This window comes from Crocodylus siamensis, chromosome 11 (assembly GCF_052110815.1).
Source record: "Crocodylus siamensis isolate JL-2025a chromosome 11, ASM5211081v1, whole genome shotgun sequence".
Classification (NCBI taxonomy): domain Eukaryota; kingdom Metazoa; phylum Chordata; order Crocodylia; family Crocodylidae; genus Crocodylus; species Crocodylus siamensis.
The window spans coordinates 60,115,900-60,131,196 of NC_143405.1; the positions used below are offsets into that span (position 1 = coordinate 60,115,900).

The 15,297-nt window shown below is 40.8% G+C and overlaps 1 protein-coding gene across 17 annotated transcripts in view; it reads left to right on the forward strand.

Annotated features, from left to right (window-relative positions):
• Positions 1–15,297, forward strand: part of FOXP1 (forkhead box P1) — a 442,295-nt gene that overhangs the window by 354,632 nt on the left and 72,366 nt on the right. For 16 of the 17 annotated variants that reach the window (XM_090021540.1, XM_090021542.1, XM_090021541.1 and 13 more), the window contains 4 exons: positions 1,118–1,255; positions 2,363–2,452; positions 8,193–8,352; positions 14,426–14,630. In XM_090021540.1, the coding sequence (XP_089877666.1) occupies positions 1,118–1,255; positions 2,363–2,452; positions 8,193–8,352; positions 14,426–14,630 (593 nt within the window). The remainder of the gene's footprint in view (positions 1–1,117; positions 1,256–2,362; positions 2,453–8,192; positions 8,353–14,425; positions 14,631–15,297) is intronic. The other variant, XM_090021548.1, reaches the window with a different exon arrangement.

Genomic DNA, 15,297 nt, shown 5'->3' on the forward strand with positions numbered 1-15,297 from the left:
GACAGGAGATCCTTTTTAACAAAGTATATCCTTTACTGCTTTTAGTTCTGTGCTGTCACATATTTGATTTGAAACTATAGAAAAGTACGGTGCTTAAATATTACCGTTAAAAGTCATATGAGTTTTGTCTTCTCCCTATTGTTTTTTCCCCCCTTTTCTCTTTTCTTTTCCTTTTTCAGGGAGGGGGGTTTCTAGTGAAATAGTCTTCTTGCGTTACTGGGACTGACAAAATGGTTCTCATGTAGTCTGCAAATTAAACACAAGTGCAGTGATTATTTTGAATAGCTAAATTACATTCTAGAAAGCTTGCAGAATTCATAGCATTGTCATTAGGTATCCGCTTGAATACAATTTGTGTAACCTTGGCCAAGACAGCCTGTCATTTTAATGTCAGTGTTTTATCTGAACAAGACATCATCCTTTCAGATACAGTGTACAGGTTCCTTGCAAAGATGCCCGTGCAGAAACGTGTTAACAGTTGCAAATATGAAATGCTATCAAGTTCATCACTGTAGCTGTTTGTCACTGAAATGTCATGGAAAGCGGCTTTTAATGGTATCTCACATAATACGAAAGAATTGAAGACATCTGTATGCTGGGTGAATATGGAATGGTAAAGACATTGTAGTAGGATCTTTCTGCTAAAATTGTGTAGAAACACAGGTGCCGTTATTCATATCGCTGAGCTTTGCTTCGTTTTCTTAAAATCGCCGGCTTCAAAGGAGATGGGAGACCTGCTTGGGGTTTTTTTTAGGTGGAGAGTGTTTGGCTGGACTCTGTCGTGTGAAAATAAATGACTCTGAAGAGTTGTTACTGTATTTAGTTTTGTTTGAAATCATTCTCCTTGCAGTAGTGTTTTGGAGGAACAAAACAGGATCAGTGCTTTTCTGTTTTATTCTGGTGGGCTCTAAAGGCTCTCGCACCTCCCGTTACTTCAGGGCAAAACAAAGGCTCAGATTTATGCAACGCAACAGAAGATGAGATGGTGTTTTAACTGAAGCAGCTGGGCAGGCATTAAAAAAGGGGGGTAGATAATTCTGATGCTTGCTATTAGAAAGCAGACTAGAGTATAGAAAAGTGCTCTGACTTCCTCTCTGTGGTCTGTTTAATGCTTCAGGTTCCAGTGTCAGTGGCTATGATGACACCTCAAGTGATCACTCCCCAACAAATGCAGCAGATCCTCCAGCAACAAGTGCTAACTCCCCAGCAACTCCAGGTCCTGCTCCAGCAGCAGCAGGCACTCATGCTTCAACAGGTAATTGTTTCTTGAACAGCTGTCGAGACGGCTATCGTGGGTAGCAGAGGGCTGATGTCCCTTAACTATGCCTGCACTCAAAGCTGCCTAAATACTGGTGCCCATATCTCCTAGGTGAGGTGAGCTGGTGCCTCTCTTGTTTTGAACACTAGCAGCCTTTCCCAGGTAGTTGAATTATCACTTAAAGGTGTGTGAATTAAGTGTCGGGGCTTTTACAAATGCCCCCGTTGCCTTCGCCTTCCTCCTCCAGAAGGTATTGATGTGCCATGATTAACTGGAATAAATGTGATAGTAGCAACATATATATATATATATATTTTTTTTTCATTTAAACTTGTTAAGGCTATATGGAACTATAGGGGCCATTAAAATGGTGATGACAGAAACACAGAGCCCTTGGCATATTTGCAAGCCTTAAACCTTTGAATTTCGACGAGACGTGTACTTTGGTGCATCCGTCTTCCCGGGCACTGCGTTTGTTCGTCCCATTTCAGCTGAAAAGTTTCACGAAATGAAGTATGATTTGGAAGTTTACTTATCTTAATGTGCCGCACAACATTAATTCATTAATTCCATGATGACATTAAAGTCCACTACAAGCTGACCTTGTGTACTCTCTCCTCACTGTCACTCTCACTCACTCACTCATTCAGCTGAGTGGATGTCTCAACCGCATCCATCTGGGGAGTCGGGAGAAGGAGGGGTATTATCCATGATGTCTATGCATGCATTGAACAACACTTAGTGCAGTCAAACCCTATCATTTAGAAAGCATGTATATGTTTCACAACAGAGATTTACCAGGCTCTCTCAGCAAGGGCATTTTGGCTTTGTTGTTACAATCAAAGGTCATTCCTTGCCTTATTTTAATTAGTTTGTGTAGAAAATGGTATGTTTTTCATCAGTTCATTTTGGAGATTACTTTTCAAACGATAATGCCAAGAATAGTCAGTGTGCACTGAATTTATTGTCGAGTTTCAAACTAAAGGTCAGACCATTACAGATAAAAGGATGCTATTTTTCAAATCACAGTTTGTGTATTACACCAAGAGGGACACTGAATTGGCTCTCCACTTTGTTACTCACCGTCTTTCCTTTTCTTTGTAGCAGCAGCTTCAAGAGTTTTATAAGAAACAACAGGAACAGTTGCAGCTTCAACTTTTACAACAACAACATGCTGGAAAACAGCCGAAAGAGGTACAGACAATACCCATTTTACTTTCAAACCACAGATCCCAGAGGACTGTCTAGTGGCTATTAAACTGTCATTCGTCTTATAAATGATTGCACAACTGAGCTGACTCTATCAGGTCTCAGCTTTCAGGGCTAGAGTTATTGTCCTGTTTTCTCCTTTATTTTCCTGTGCTTTCCATTTGCTGGCTGCCACATATTTTATAGCCCAGGAACATGCCTTGCTCTTTGGTGTGACTATTGGCACAAGTGTCTGGACTGGTATCTTGGGAGAGTGTTGTTAGAAGTTAGTTGTTTTACTTGGGGTAGGGGGAAAAAAAATCTACTCGTCAAGACACTGCGAAGTCGAAGTAGGGAAGTACTTCAAGACAACGCGAGTGAAGGTTTGCTGGATCAAGGCAGAAGCTCAGGTTACACATTTGTCTTGGTAGTTATGTACAACAGTGTTGTTGTGACAGAGCCCAGCAAAATCTGAGATGCAAAGATAGGGCTGAAAGGTCATCCTCCATCCACTCCCCGCATTGTGCCTTGATACCGCAGCACAGTAACAGGAGACGTCGCTCTTTTGTCCCTGGGATACTTCAGCGGGATAGGAGACGCAAGCGCCAAGGCGTCTGTCTGAACCTGGGACACACATGCTCTTCTAAGCACCTGTCCGAGCCTTGGCTATTGCACATTTAAGTTCAGTTTCCTGTAGATTGATTTTTTTTTTTTTCAAATTATTTTTTTTCCACTCCCAATTCCTCCCTGAAGGGTCACGAAGCAACATAAATCCCAGGCCGGGGACTTTTTTAGCATCAGTCTGTGGCATCAGTAGTATGCTGCTGTTTAGCATAGGCTGCTGCATGATGTCCTTCGCTCGCTGTGCTGGTGAGACCGTCATGCTGCGCTAAGTACACATTTAAAAAAAAAAAAAAGGGGGCGGTCTGACCAAATTTCCACCCTCCCCTCCCCAGTTTGGTAGCTGGTACCACCTATGCCAAGCTTCAACCCAGAGTGAATTTTTCCAGCTGAGTTATAAACCCCTGAAAATAGGGGTTTATAATGGAAACGCTGACACAACCTTAACTATAGTACGCTAACGGGCGCCACTATAATAAAAAGGGAACAGATTAAAAAGTGTCTAAAATGTAAATCTAAAGGACTAACAGTAATTAAAATGGAAATGGCACAGGGAGGGAAGGCATGTAATTGTGAGATATCACTGTGCAGAATGCTCTCAGCTTTGTTTTGCTGGCTGTTTTTCTAATTCAGCAGGGCTTACTCATCAGTGGCAGTTCAATGCGCGTTAATGACTCTGGGATGCAGGCATCACTCTGGACAAAGAAATGATTATTGTGCGGTCAAAAGAAGTTCAAAGACAAGAAGGGAATTTCAGTTTTTTCCTTAGAGATCCACATTCAAGAGCATATAAATTAAGCCAAATGTTAAAAACCACAGTCTGAAAGCTGACTTCAAAGTCACAACTCTCTAATTAATGAACTGCGAGCTTCAGTTTGGACAAGTCGTGGTTTGATGCGCCCATAAATCAACATGACAGGTCTGTTTCACAGTCTCAGACAGTGCTTGTCATTGAGTCACATCAGATGTAAACACAGCAGAAAAAAGAGGGAATATGAAGGAGGTGCAATTGATCAACAGAATTGGTAAAAACCCACTTTTGAAGCGCATTATGCATGATCACAGGAAATGGCTATAGCCTCAAGAGGCTTTCTCCTTCTGCTGTTGCTTTTTTGAATCAGATTTCTAACAGCCTTCAAAAGGGAGAATAAGAATTATGGAGCTTCTCCCCTGTGGCTGGCAGGCAATAACCCCCTGTTGTTATTTTGTGCTTCCTTCTTTTCAAAGGCGTCAAAATTTAGTTTTTTAAAGATCTTTAACTCTATATTTGAAGACAAACAATAAAGGGCTGCCACTGTCATTCTTATCAGTTACCAGGGATTGTATTTTTTCTTTCTGTTGCCACTTCTTATTAACCTCTTATTTGGTCTATTAGACATAGTTTTGAATGCAAGCCTGCATGCTGGGAGAACATGAAAGTTCAGATGAGCTCAGAGGGCAGATAAAGAAATTTGAAGGGGAAAGTTACACAGCAGAATGAACGATAAAAGTTAACTCTTCTAAATTGCTGTTGTCAGACAGGAGAGCATCTCAGACACAAAGATGATGGCTTGGAGTTTAAAGAAAAAAAAATACTTTGTGTTAAAAAGGCAAGAAGGGAAGTTAGACAATGTGATGGCATTTCAATATCTAACACACTGATTTACTATGGTCACACTTCTGATATTACACCATCCAAAGTTACAATAAGAAAAGACTCCTTCCTGTTTTAAGAGGAATATTAAAACGTGCGAGATGAAAGAGAACAAGGGTCCAAATCTCTTTTGCTTTTGCTACTCGTTTTTTTTTTTTTTTTTTTTTGCAGATGGTTTAAGCAGAGGCCTGTTTCAACAATGCATGTCATCCTACAGGTTTTTCAGTCCCGTTTTCCTGAGTTAAAGAGGGTATTCTTGCTAAATTAGCATGCAGTTGGTGGTCTTTTTTTGTGCTAAAAGTGACAATAGAGTCACATGGTAGTAATTTTGTGGTGTGGACTAGTGGTTGCGATTTTAACAAGGTTTGAACTTGGACATTGACAGATGGAACAAGTGTATTAATTTACTGCGTCCCTCCAGTCATTAGCAGCTCGTAATATTGTACCATCGGTTTAAAAACAAAAAAACAAAAAAACCCCCTAATCCTGCTAGTGAGAGGGATTTGACCTATAACTGGGACAATATACAGTGCTTTTACTATCAATTTCTTTTAAATTATACCGAGAGGCATTTACAGCGTGGTGTGGAGTTAAGTTTGGCGCACTGTTTCCATCAGGGATTGTGAGAGCCACGTCTAAACCTCGCTGCACACTATGCTTTTAAAAAAACAAACTATATCTAGCCCGTTGTGTCCACAAAACCGACTCCCTGGCATTGGAGAGCACTGTCTTTCATTAAAGGAGAACAGAATTAATTTTACATGGAGGTAGAAGCAGACTCTCGTTTCAGGCATTCAAGTTGGGCTAAGTAATTTGTTTTAAAAAAGGCCGTTTGTCCTCCAGCAGTTATGACACTTTGTGTTAGGCAGTAGGGAGTAACCTAAGAAAGGAAAACAGACCTTTGACAGAAGCTTTAGGGAGGGGATCAAAAATGCAAGCTTTATCAGGATATTTCAGCATTTTAACACTGACTGGTGACCTGACAACAGGACTGCGCGGAGACCTTTTTTGTATGCATTCAATTGTGAGAAGTAAACAAACTGACTTGTATCCTGTGTTTGGTAACTGGGTGGGGAGCACAGTTTGGCAACGTGTGTTGCTTTTTAAATTCTTTCTTGGACAATGGGCCTTGTATACTTTTATATCCTGGCTTTTTAAAAGCAAGAGAGCTTTTAGGAGCCTTCCTTCAAGATAGCCCAGAAGACAACCAAGCTGGCATCATTCAACCTAGCTAAAGAAAGTGGTTTATAATGTTAATTTACAGGGAGATGGGAAGGGAGCAATATGCCCACGGTAGAGAGGGGTGTTTTAACTCTCAGTGGTATTTATGGGATCCCATTAGTGATTTTTGGCTGATGGATGTTAATATCTGGGGAGACGATTTTTTTTTTTTTTTAAATCTGAGCATCACTCACCCGGCATTCGATTCATCTCTTTGCAACTAGCAAAAACAACTGGATTATTTGGAGCAGACTGTTTAAAAAAGAGCTCTCTGGTTTTCAGTTTATTTACATTTTTATATTATTTGCTTAAATAATATTACTCTGTCCTGTAGCTTGTTTCTCAGAGTGGAGCAAAGTTAGCTCTCAGGACTCTGATTGGAGGTTGGTTGCTAATGGGAGAATAATGGGGTGGGAGGGAGGATTTTTTTGGTGTTGGTTGGGGTTTTTTTGTTTGCTGTAAAATAAACTATTTGGGAATTATAAGAAAAATAATTTCCATGACGCTTAACTTTCCCCAATAGACTGAAAATTTTAAGTCTATTTCTCAATAGACTGAGAATTGAGATTGTGTCAAGTTGACCATGACGGGGTCTGTTCTCTCCTCGTTGCACTTCTGCCTCTCCCGTGATCCGAGCTGAGCTGAGCGCTCAAGACATGAATGGGCAGAACCAATAATTGCTTGCAGTTGGGTTTTTATTTTATTTTATTTATTTTTTTTAGAGACTTTGTAAAAGGTTGGGGCTGGATCTTGAGCTGGGGTAAATCAGTGTGCCTCCAGGCACTGGAAGGGATTTTACCATTTGACATTAGTCATGGAGTCGGCCCAGGATTTGTGAAGTCTTTGGAAGGAGTTGAAACAAAGAGACCTTGTGATTGGACCATGATTTATCTGGAAGGGTGTGTGCGTGTGTCTGCAGTTTTGTAAGAGTTAATTTTCTTTCCACAATTGTTAGCCGTAATGTGGATAAGACCTCCACCTTGATATGATTCCTAGCAGATTAGGGATATTAGATAATTTCCTTCTATTTATTGTACCACTGCACTGTATTATCTTTCTATCACTCAGATAATTACTAAGGAAATCTACATTAATTTTTTTTGGCTAGCACAAGGAACTGCTAAACACTGGCATGAAGTATTGATGTTTTACACAACAAAAGTTTTCCTCCTGTCATTGTACAATAAATAAAAAGATATTTATCAAAATGCAAAGCCTTTCATGGGCATTAAAGAACAAAGCAAATAAAACACGAGATGAGCATGGAAGCAAAACCTAGAGGCTTCCTTAACTGAAGCAAAATTAAGGACTCTGAAGCCTGGAGTACTGTACATATTAAACACTCACATTCAAGTAAGATGTTGTTTGCTAAATTATGAATGTGTGTAATTAAAATCTAGTGGCTGTTTCTATGAAAGATTTACAATGTTATTTCATCGTTTGTCATGGCTAATTAACAATATTAGATGAAGTTTTTCTTCTTCAAAGGTCTGATTTTTTCTCATTTATTTATGTCAGAAGTGATAAACAGAGTAGTTAAAAGCTTCTCCGGGTGCAACAGTGAGAAAAGCAACATGTTCTTTTACACCTCCAAGGTCCAGGGTTCGAATCCCAGTGGAGTACAGCAACTCCGTCGTCTTTAGAGTGAGAATAATTAAACATTTCAAAGCTCTGAAATAACAGTCTTAAAGAGGAACTCAAAACCTAGACAAAGTATTGCTACTGAATAAGAGAGAGTCAGTCTAGAAAACGCAGTAAATTAACCAGATCGGTTGCCTTAATAGTTGAGACAAGCCTTGCATAAGTATATGGAGCATGGCGTGGGATTATTTCTCGTTCCACCTCAGCACGATGTCGCCTTGCAATGCGATTTCACACTTATTTGTGAACTTTTCGTTTGGAAGGATCACCCACCCTGTGCTGCACAGACCGCAGGCAGAACCAATGTGCGGCCACTTCTGGGGTAGCAATGCAACAGTACAGAGCAGGGCAGCACAACAGCTTAGGCCACGAGTCAATACTTCATTGGAAATGGGAGGGAGGGTTTGAGTAGGACGAATGCTATTGCCTGAGAGAGGATTTGACCACAACCCTGCGGTTCGTATCACTCCCAGAAGTGTGTCTTGGGATCTATAATGGCAAGCAGGCAGGACTTAGGGCTGAAGATAATAAGTTGAGGTGTTTTGACATGGGGAGTGGAAGGGCTTTGAATCAGCTATAAATGCATTGCTCTGAAGTGACATCTCTGCAATTTTCTGTTGTTTCTTCCAGCCCCAGCAGCAGCAGGTGGCTACACAGCAGCTGGCCTTTCAGCAGCAGCTCTTACAGATGCAGCAACTGCAACAGCAGCACCTCCTGTCTTTGCAGCGCCAAGGTTTGCTGACAATTCAGCCCGGCCAGCCTACCCTGCCTTTGCAGCCTCTCGCACAAGGTATGTGTTGAACCTTGTAGGGAGGATAACGCATATGCATAACATTATCACTGAAGAAAAGAGAGATCTCATAGGCCCCTAAAGTAACGAGTAAGGAAACAGGTCGGTTGGTCATTACAAAAGGGTAGATATTCCTTGGGAGGCATAGCCATGAAGATGGGATTGCTCTAGGTGGAGAGAAACAAACGGGTTAGAGATCAGGTCGAGTTTGCCCAAGACGTTGAATGACTCGAAACAACAGATCTGGGTTTGGAAATCTTTCATAAATGGCTCCCAAGCAAGATGTCCGGCACATTGGTCCTGGCTGGCGGGAGCAGGAGAAGAGTTTTGTAGGTTCGGCACTACGTCCCGGGCAGAGGAGGAGACCTGAAGAACTCAGGTCAACACATCGTAGAAATGGGCAAAATGGAAAAGCAGAGAACATGCGATGGACCACGTCCTTGCCTGGTATAAACCTGCATGGCTCTGGTCCCCGCTCACTGAACAAAATCGGGATCAACTCCACTGGAGCAAGTGGCGTTGAACTGGTGTAGCTGGCAGTGAGGCTTGGTGTATCTTCCATAGTCACACTTTGGGGTCACCTGACCCCCAGTTGTCTTTTCCTGCCTAGCACAGGGGGCTGGACCCGACGATCTTCCAAGGTCCCTTCCAGCCTTACAATCTGTGAACTTCTGAGAGTCTGAGGTTGTTAAAGATGCCGATGCATTTGGGGGCTGTAGGGAAAAAAGGTGACGTGCTCACACAGCTTCCTTTTTCGTTGCAATACCAAACACGGGTTAACATCTGCATATCAGTCCTCTCCCTCTGCTTAACTGGGTGTATCTGCAGGCCTTTGGACATTGCAGGGGGCAAGCTTCAGCCCCAGCTGCTCTGTCAAAGGAGGCAGATTGTTGGAAGCTGGCGTGGCTTGAGAAGAAGCAGGTCTTTAAAATATTATGCCACCCTCCCCATTCCCCACCCCTTATGTATGCCAAATATAAATAGCCATCTCAACAATGAATGATTTGGCTCCTTCAAAGCTGTTAATAGCCTTAAGGCTCCTATTACTTGCTAAACCCCATAGTAAATTTGTATTCAGTTCTGTTCACTTAAACGGGGGGGGGGGGAATTGCTCCTCTTCCTTTGCACTGCTTTCCTGAGCATCTCTGCAAAAAGAAAGGTGGTATGACCAGCAAGTTCACGTTCTCTGCAGATAAAGGGGAGACATCTTTGCATGCTGGGATCTCCAGTTAGGCCCCACCGTTCCTTTAACGCCTTTCCCGACTTCATTTAGGAGAGGTTTGATTCTGCATGTCCCCCGTGAGCTTGTATTGCCTAAATGTCAGGGGGCCTGATGCTAGAGATGTCACGTGTGTCATCTGCCAGTCTGTTTCAGTGGAGGTTTTGTCTGCGTGAGAGCAGCAGGATCAGGCCTGTGCTATTTACTTAACAACTTGGAGGAAAAGCCTGAAACGAATCCAAAGAAGGCAGCACGTAGGGTAATGCCGTTTGGACTTGCAAAATGTTTTAACATGCATTAATTACACCTTCAGATTTATTGCTGGAAACATCACAAGCTGTTCCTGTGCACCCGCTGGACTCCAGCTTCAACCTTCCTAATTTTTCCCACAGCTCCTATACTATTAAGTTTGCACAGTAAGGTTCATTGTATAGTACATCAGTTAAGCTGTCCAAAAGAGGGCAATTGGGCAGTGACAAGACACGCTCATGTGTAATGTGAAAGAAATGAATGTGGTGATGCATGAAGTGTAATCTGTGCAGTAACACATCAGAGACACCAGTAGGTAATTCAGCAGTCATGGCATTGATTGATATGGTTAGCAGGGTAGTATAACTATTAGTCCCTACAACGGTAGGAAGGAGCATATTTAAAATCGAAGGTGCCTATCTGCATGTCAGAGATCACATAAACATAAACAGGGGGGTTTTGGAGGTCTGGGTCTAGGAGAGAAATGAACCGAGAGTCGTGTCATCATCCCTTGTGAAACTGGGACTCGATGGGGGGAAAAAAAAAAGTGACTCGAGAATTCAGGCAGGTTGGAATACAACACAATTTTTTTTTATCAGCGAGATGATGGCTTAAAACTGATGTCATTATGAGGTTTAAATCAACTTTCTGCTTGCTTGAACATGGTCACCTGGGTATGGAGGTACAAGGACAAAAAGAGGTTGAGCAACTCTGTTTGTCTTTGAGCCGGTGATACCTGGGGTTGTGAAATTGAGTTCCGTGAACAGTAATCTGTCAACTGTCCCCGCAACATACATTTTTTAAACCTGTGCCTACATTTTCTTTCATAATGAAGGGGACTAGTTGTCCTGAAAAATGCAGTGAAGAGCCAGGGCTGTGATTTAAAATAATTGGTAATGAACGCTTTGATTTGAAAAAAAAAAAAAAAAGTATATATATTTATACCATTTTCTGTTTGGCATCACCGACACTGGAAAAGATATAAAAAGCTCCAGTGAAGGTAGACCTGTAGTCAGTTAAATGAATGACACCCCCCCCGCTTAAAGTCTTTGCTAGCCTAGCTAGTTGTGTCATAGGTACCAGAGTAGTTGTAGTATCCCCGGACAGTGCCTGTTTGTGTGATTTTGGTTTGGGCTGTAGAACTTGTTTAAAACGTTTTTTGCCTCGATGCTGACCTGTTGTCATCTAAGATAGCACATCTCTAATTTTATCTTTGCATAATCTTTGGGGGGTGGGGTTGTCCTTAGATGCCTCTCTTCCACTCTACATGCACAGCAGCAATTTTCGAATAAACCCCATTTTGACAGTATTCTGCACCATGAGAGCTGTGACTTCAAAACCAGTCTGCAAAATGAAACCTGCAAATCATACTGCTGAGCACTAATAGGACTGAGGCACCTAGTTGCCCAATTAGGGCCACAAACGAGGCAATTACTGGTCTAAATCCTGGTATTTGCATGTGCAAAGTTGCAGGCACAAACAGTTGTGATAATTGCAGGTGCAGTTTTAGAGATTGGTTATCAAGATGAAATCATGTAATAGTAAATTGCAGCGTTTTTATTGCGAGTGTTAGGGGATTGATTTGACTTGGTTTTATTATTTATTCCTTCACTTTGGAATATATTTAGGATTGCTTTATTTAACCATTTTGGTTGATGAGCAGTGAGCATACTTTACAGCTCTTCATTTGACAGTTCAGTTAGGAATCACCTTTGGAATAATCCTTAAAGATCTAACTCTTACTTTCTAATCAAATGATATCTGCAGTTTGATCATTTTGGAGGAGCTGATGTCACTTGTGCGAGAATGACATCATAATTTAATCTTCTTGTACCCAGTTCCATTTGACCTATAAGCCCTGCTCTTATTGCTTAGCTTATTTTATTTTACATAGGATTTTCGGCCTTTTATTTCCAGATTGACTGTTATATTCACCTTTCCATATACGGGTGCATTGCTCATTAATGCTAATGTGAGTTACGCTTATATGTTAAATGTAGAACAAATCTGCTGACTTTTAGGATTTTTTTTTTTATTATTATTATTATTACTGCAACACTTAAAAGCTTTGTCTTCAAACAAAGCATTAGAAAATCCAAAAATGATTTCTGGAGGAAGGAGGGGTGGTATTATTAATGCTTCTCCAATTGAGAAGCTACTTGGCTAGAAATACAGATACTTGATGGTGGCAAAAAGAAGAGGGAGAGAAAAAAAAGAAGTGTTATTCTTTTCCTATTTGCTTATTCTCAAAAATAAAAATAGGTGTCGACTCGTATGGTCTCATATCAATATGTTATCATCAACAGACAAGTCTATTCACTATTGTTTCAATTGAGTAAACAGTGGTGGAAGGGTCAGCCGTATTCACAGGTAATTGTTAGTGTGCAGACAGTCCTGTCAAGCGTGTTAGCTAAAAATACATCCCACACTGTCACTTTGCAAGGTGTTTGAAAATAATAGCCTAGATGCAGCAAAACAGGACACAGGCTTGTGTACTGACCTTTCTCTTTGTTTAATTTGCCTCAGAGGTTTAATTTCAGGGGACACGTAATAATTGAATATGTCTAATAACTAAATGCTCATTTGGGACAAAATCCATCAAAATATAATTGGCATTTGGTTTTTATGAAAGAAAAATGACTTGACTTAAAGCAATAGATGTGTCCCAAGAATATCTGATCACTTAATGTATAAATTGAAGCTTCTTTTCTAATATATATTAATTGCAGATACTTAAACATTTTAGCATTTTTTGTAGTGAACCGTTACCAGAGACCAACTGTTTTTGTTAATGCTACTCTCAGAAAGGCGGGGAAGGTTATTGGTCTGTCGTGCAATAATTTACTCCTCTTTGATATGCAAACGATCCACGGTGAATATAAAAAAATCCTATCAGACTCATTTCACAGTTCTTAACCACTTAGATTCTCTGGAGTCTATCGCCTCATTAGACCAGTGCTCTCCAAAGCTAGCATAATTAAAATCTTTAACAGTTTAGCAAAGTAAAGATGTTTGGCTGATCACGTTGAGATGATTATCTATCCATTGTATTCTAAATGACAAAAATAAATTAAATTTAGACCTTGGCATTTTTTATTATGTGTTTCAAATGAATATAATGCATACTGCCTTTTTTTTTTTTTATTTCAATACCTTAGGTTTGGTAAGATACATGCCTGTTTGAGCTGCTGCTGTAGACTTGGAAAATGGCAGATTTCCTTAGGATAGCTGCAGCATTACAATAGACTGAAACAATGAACAGTGATCCGAGTCGCCTGAAAGTCCAGTTATTAGAGACAGCTCTCCAAAAACCATCAGGGTTAGATGGATAGATATAGATATAGATAGCTAGATCTATAAATAGAGAGAGAGATCTATAGATAGAGAGATAAATAGTTAGGCATTCTTTATGAATGCTGTCTTCCAGTTATTCTGTTCTGCCCTGGCCCTCTAAAATAACGCTGAACTAGTCTGTGATTTGGGAGTTTGACTTATTAGAAAATGCATTTTGAACGAAGATATGTTTATAACGTGATCCAGGTGTGGAGCGCTGGGTGCATTGGGCCATATCGGTCCCTGGTATAGCTCACGGGATGAATTTAGCCTCCTGGAGTTGTACAGAATTCCCACCCGGGATACTGGTTGAACGTGGTGAGCAGTGTCCTAAAGCTGGTGTCCATTTTGACACGATTAGGGAACAACATTTCTTTATTGTTCGAAGCTTATTTTATGTTTTCATTTTACTTTTGAATGGCTCATTAGCATTGATCTAAGAAATGACAGTAATAATAGTGTTACTTGTATAGAAAGTTATACAGTTTTTCAGTAGACACATCCATCAATTAAGTGAGCAGTACAAGAAACCAAAATTAATGAGAAAGATAGGTGTGTTAATGAAATAATCATAGTATAATCAATTTGACTGTTAAAATTTGAAAAGCATTTCAGGAAGACAATATGAATTCATAATTTATGTCTAAAAGTGATTAATAAAAACTGTATTTAATAACAAAGCTATTTGTCATCATTTAAAACTTAAGCACAAAATTAGTCATATTGTGGTTCATGTTGTCATAATAACACAGTTGAATAATTTTCTTTGAAGACCTTCCCCGCTTTTTAAAAATAAGTTAGGATTTATTCCCTTTTCTTAAAATAATATTGAAATAAAATGGCTCTAAAGAGATGCAGGGGAGACCCTGGCTCCACTCCTCAGCAGTCAGCTTTGCAGGCAAGGCTCCTTTGGAGCTCTCCCTGCGAAGGAGCTCGGGGATTGGGCCCTCCAGTGCAAAAATCTTAGTAATAATAATTAACATGAGGTGGGAATATTTTCCCTCTTCCTCAACACTTTCTTGTCGTTTTGTTTTGTTTTGTTTTTTTGTTTGTTTTTTTAAGTTACCTTGTTTTAATGGGAGCTAAGTGTTGGGCACTGAACAATTTAGCAGGAAATATGAAGTGTTACTTCAGTATTAGCCTTTAGTTTAAAAAAACCAGGCACACAAAACTAACACTAGGCTTTGTTTACTGACTCTTTGATTTAATTACTGTTTGAAGACGGCCGAATTAGCTGTTAATTGATTTAATTATCCAATTTGTTTGTTTCAGGCATGATTCCAACAGAACTGCAGCAGCTCTGGAAAGAAGTGACAAGCTCTCATACGGCGGAGGAAACAGCAAGCAACAACCACAGCAGTCTGGACCTCTCCACCACATGCGTCTCCTCATCGGCACCCTCTAAGACCTCCTTAATAATAAACCCACATGCCTCAACTAATGGACAGCTATCAGTCCACACTCCTAAGAGGGAGAGGTAGGTGCTGGTGGAATTCGTATATATGTGCTGATCGAAAGCAAGAGCTGGTTACTGCGTGGTGTTTTCATAGATGCTAGGGTCGCAAGGGACCTCAAGAGATCATCGAGTCCGATCCCCTACCTAGGCAGGAAAGTGTGCTGCGGTCAGATGACCCCAGCCAGATGCCTATCCATCCTTCTCTTAAAGACCCCCAACGTAGGGGAGACCACCACCTCCCTTGGAAGCCCTTTCCAGATTTTGGCCACCCTTACCGAATTTTGGCCACCCTTACTGGTATTGCCGGCCTTTGCATGAGAGGATGCGATAATGACAAAAATATCCAAGCCCAAGTTTTGCCCTTATGATTTTGTTGGGTTATACAAGGTGTAGGTGGGCCTTTTTGTTCAGATGTTATGCCTTGCTCATTGGATTGCTGTTACAGGAAGGTATGCCCTGTAACTTCAATTAAATTATATTGAATTTGGTCTCTGCTGTGATGCTCATGTTTTTACCTTTCCCAACATGCATTTGCATTATTGGTGATGTCCCCTAATGCTCTAGCCAGGGGTGAGGAACAATTGATCAGTCCCAGCCATTCTCAGTCATCTACCTCATTAATGTACTGCTGTTGCCATCATCGCACCATGTGGCACAGTCGCATATACTTTTGGTACTCACCGCTGCC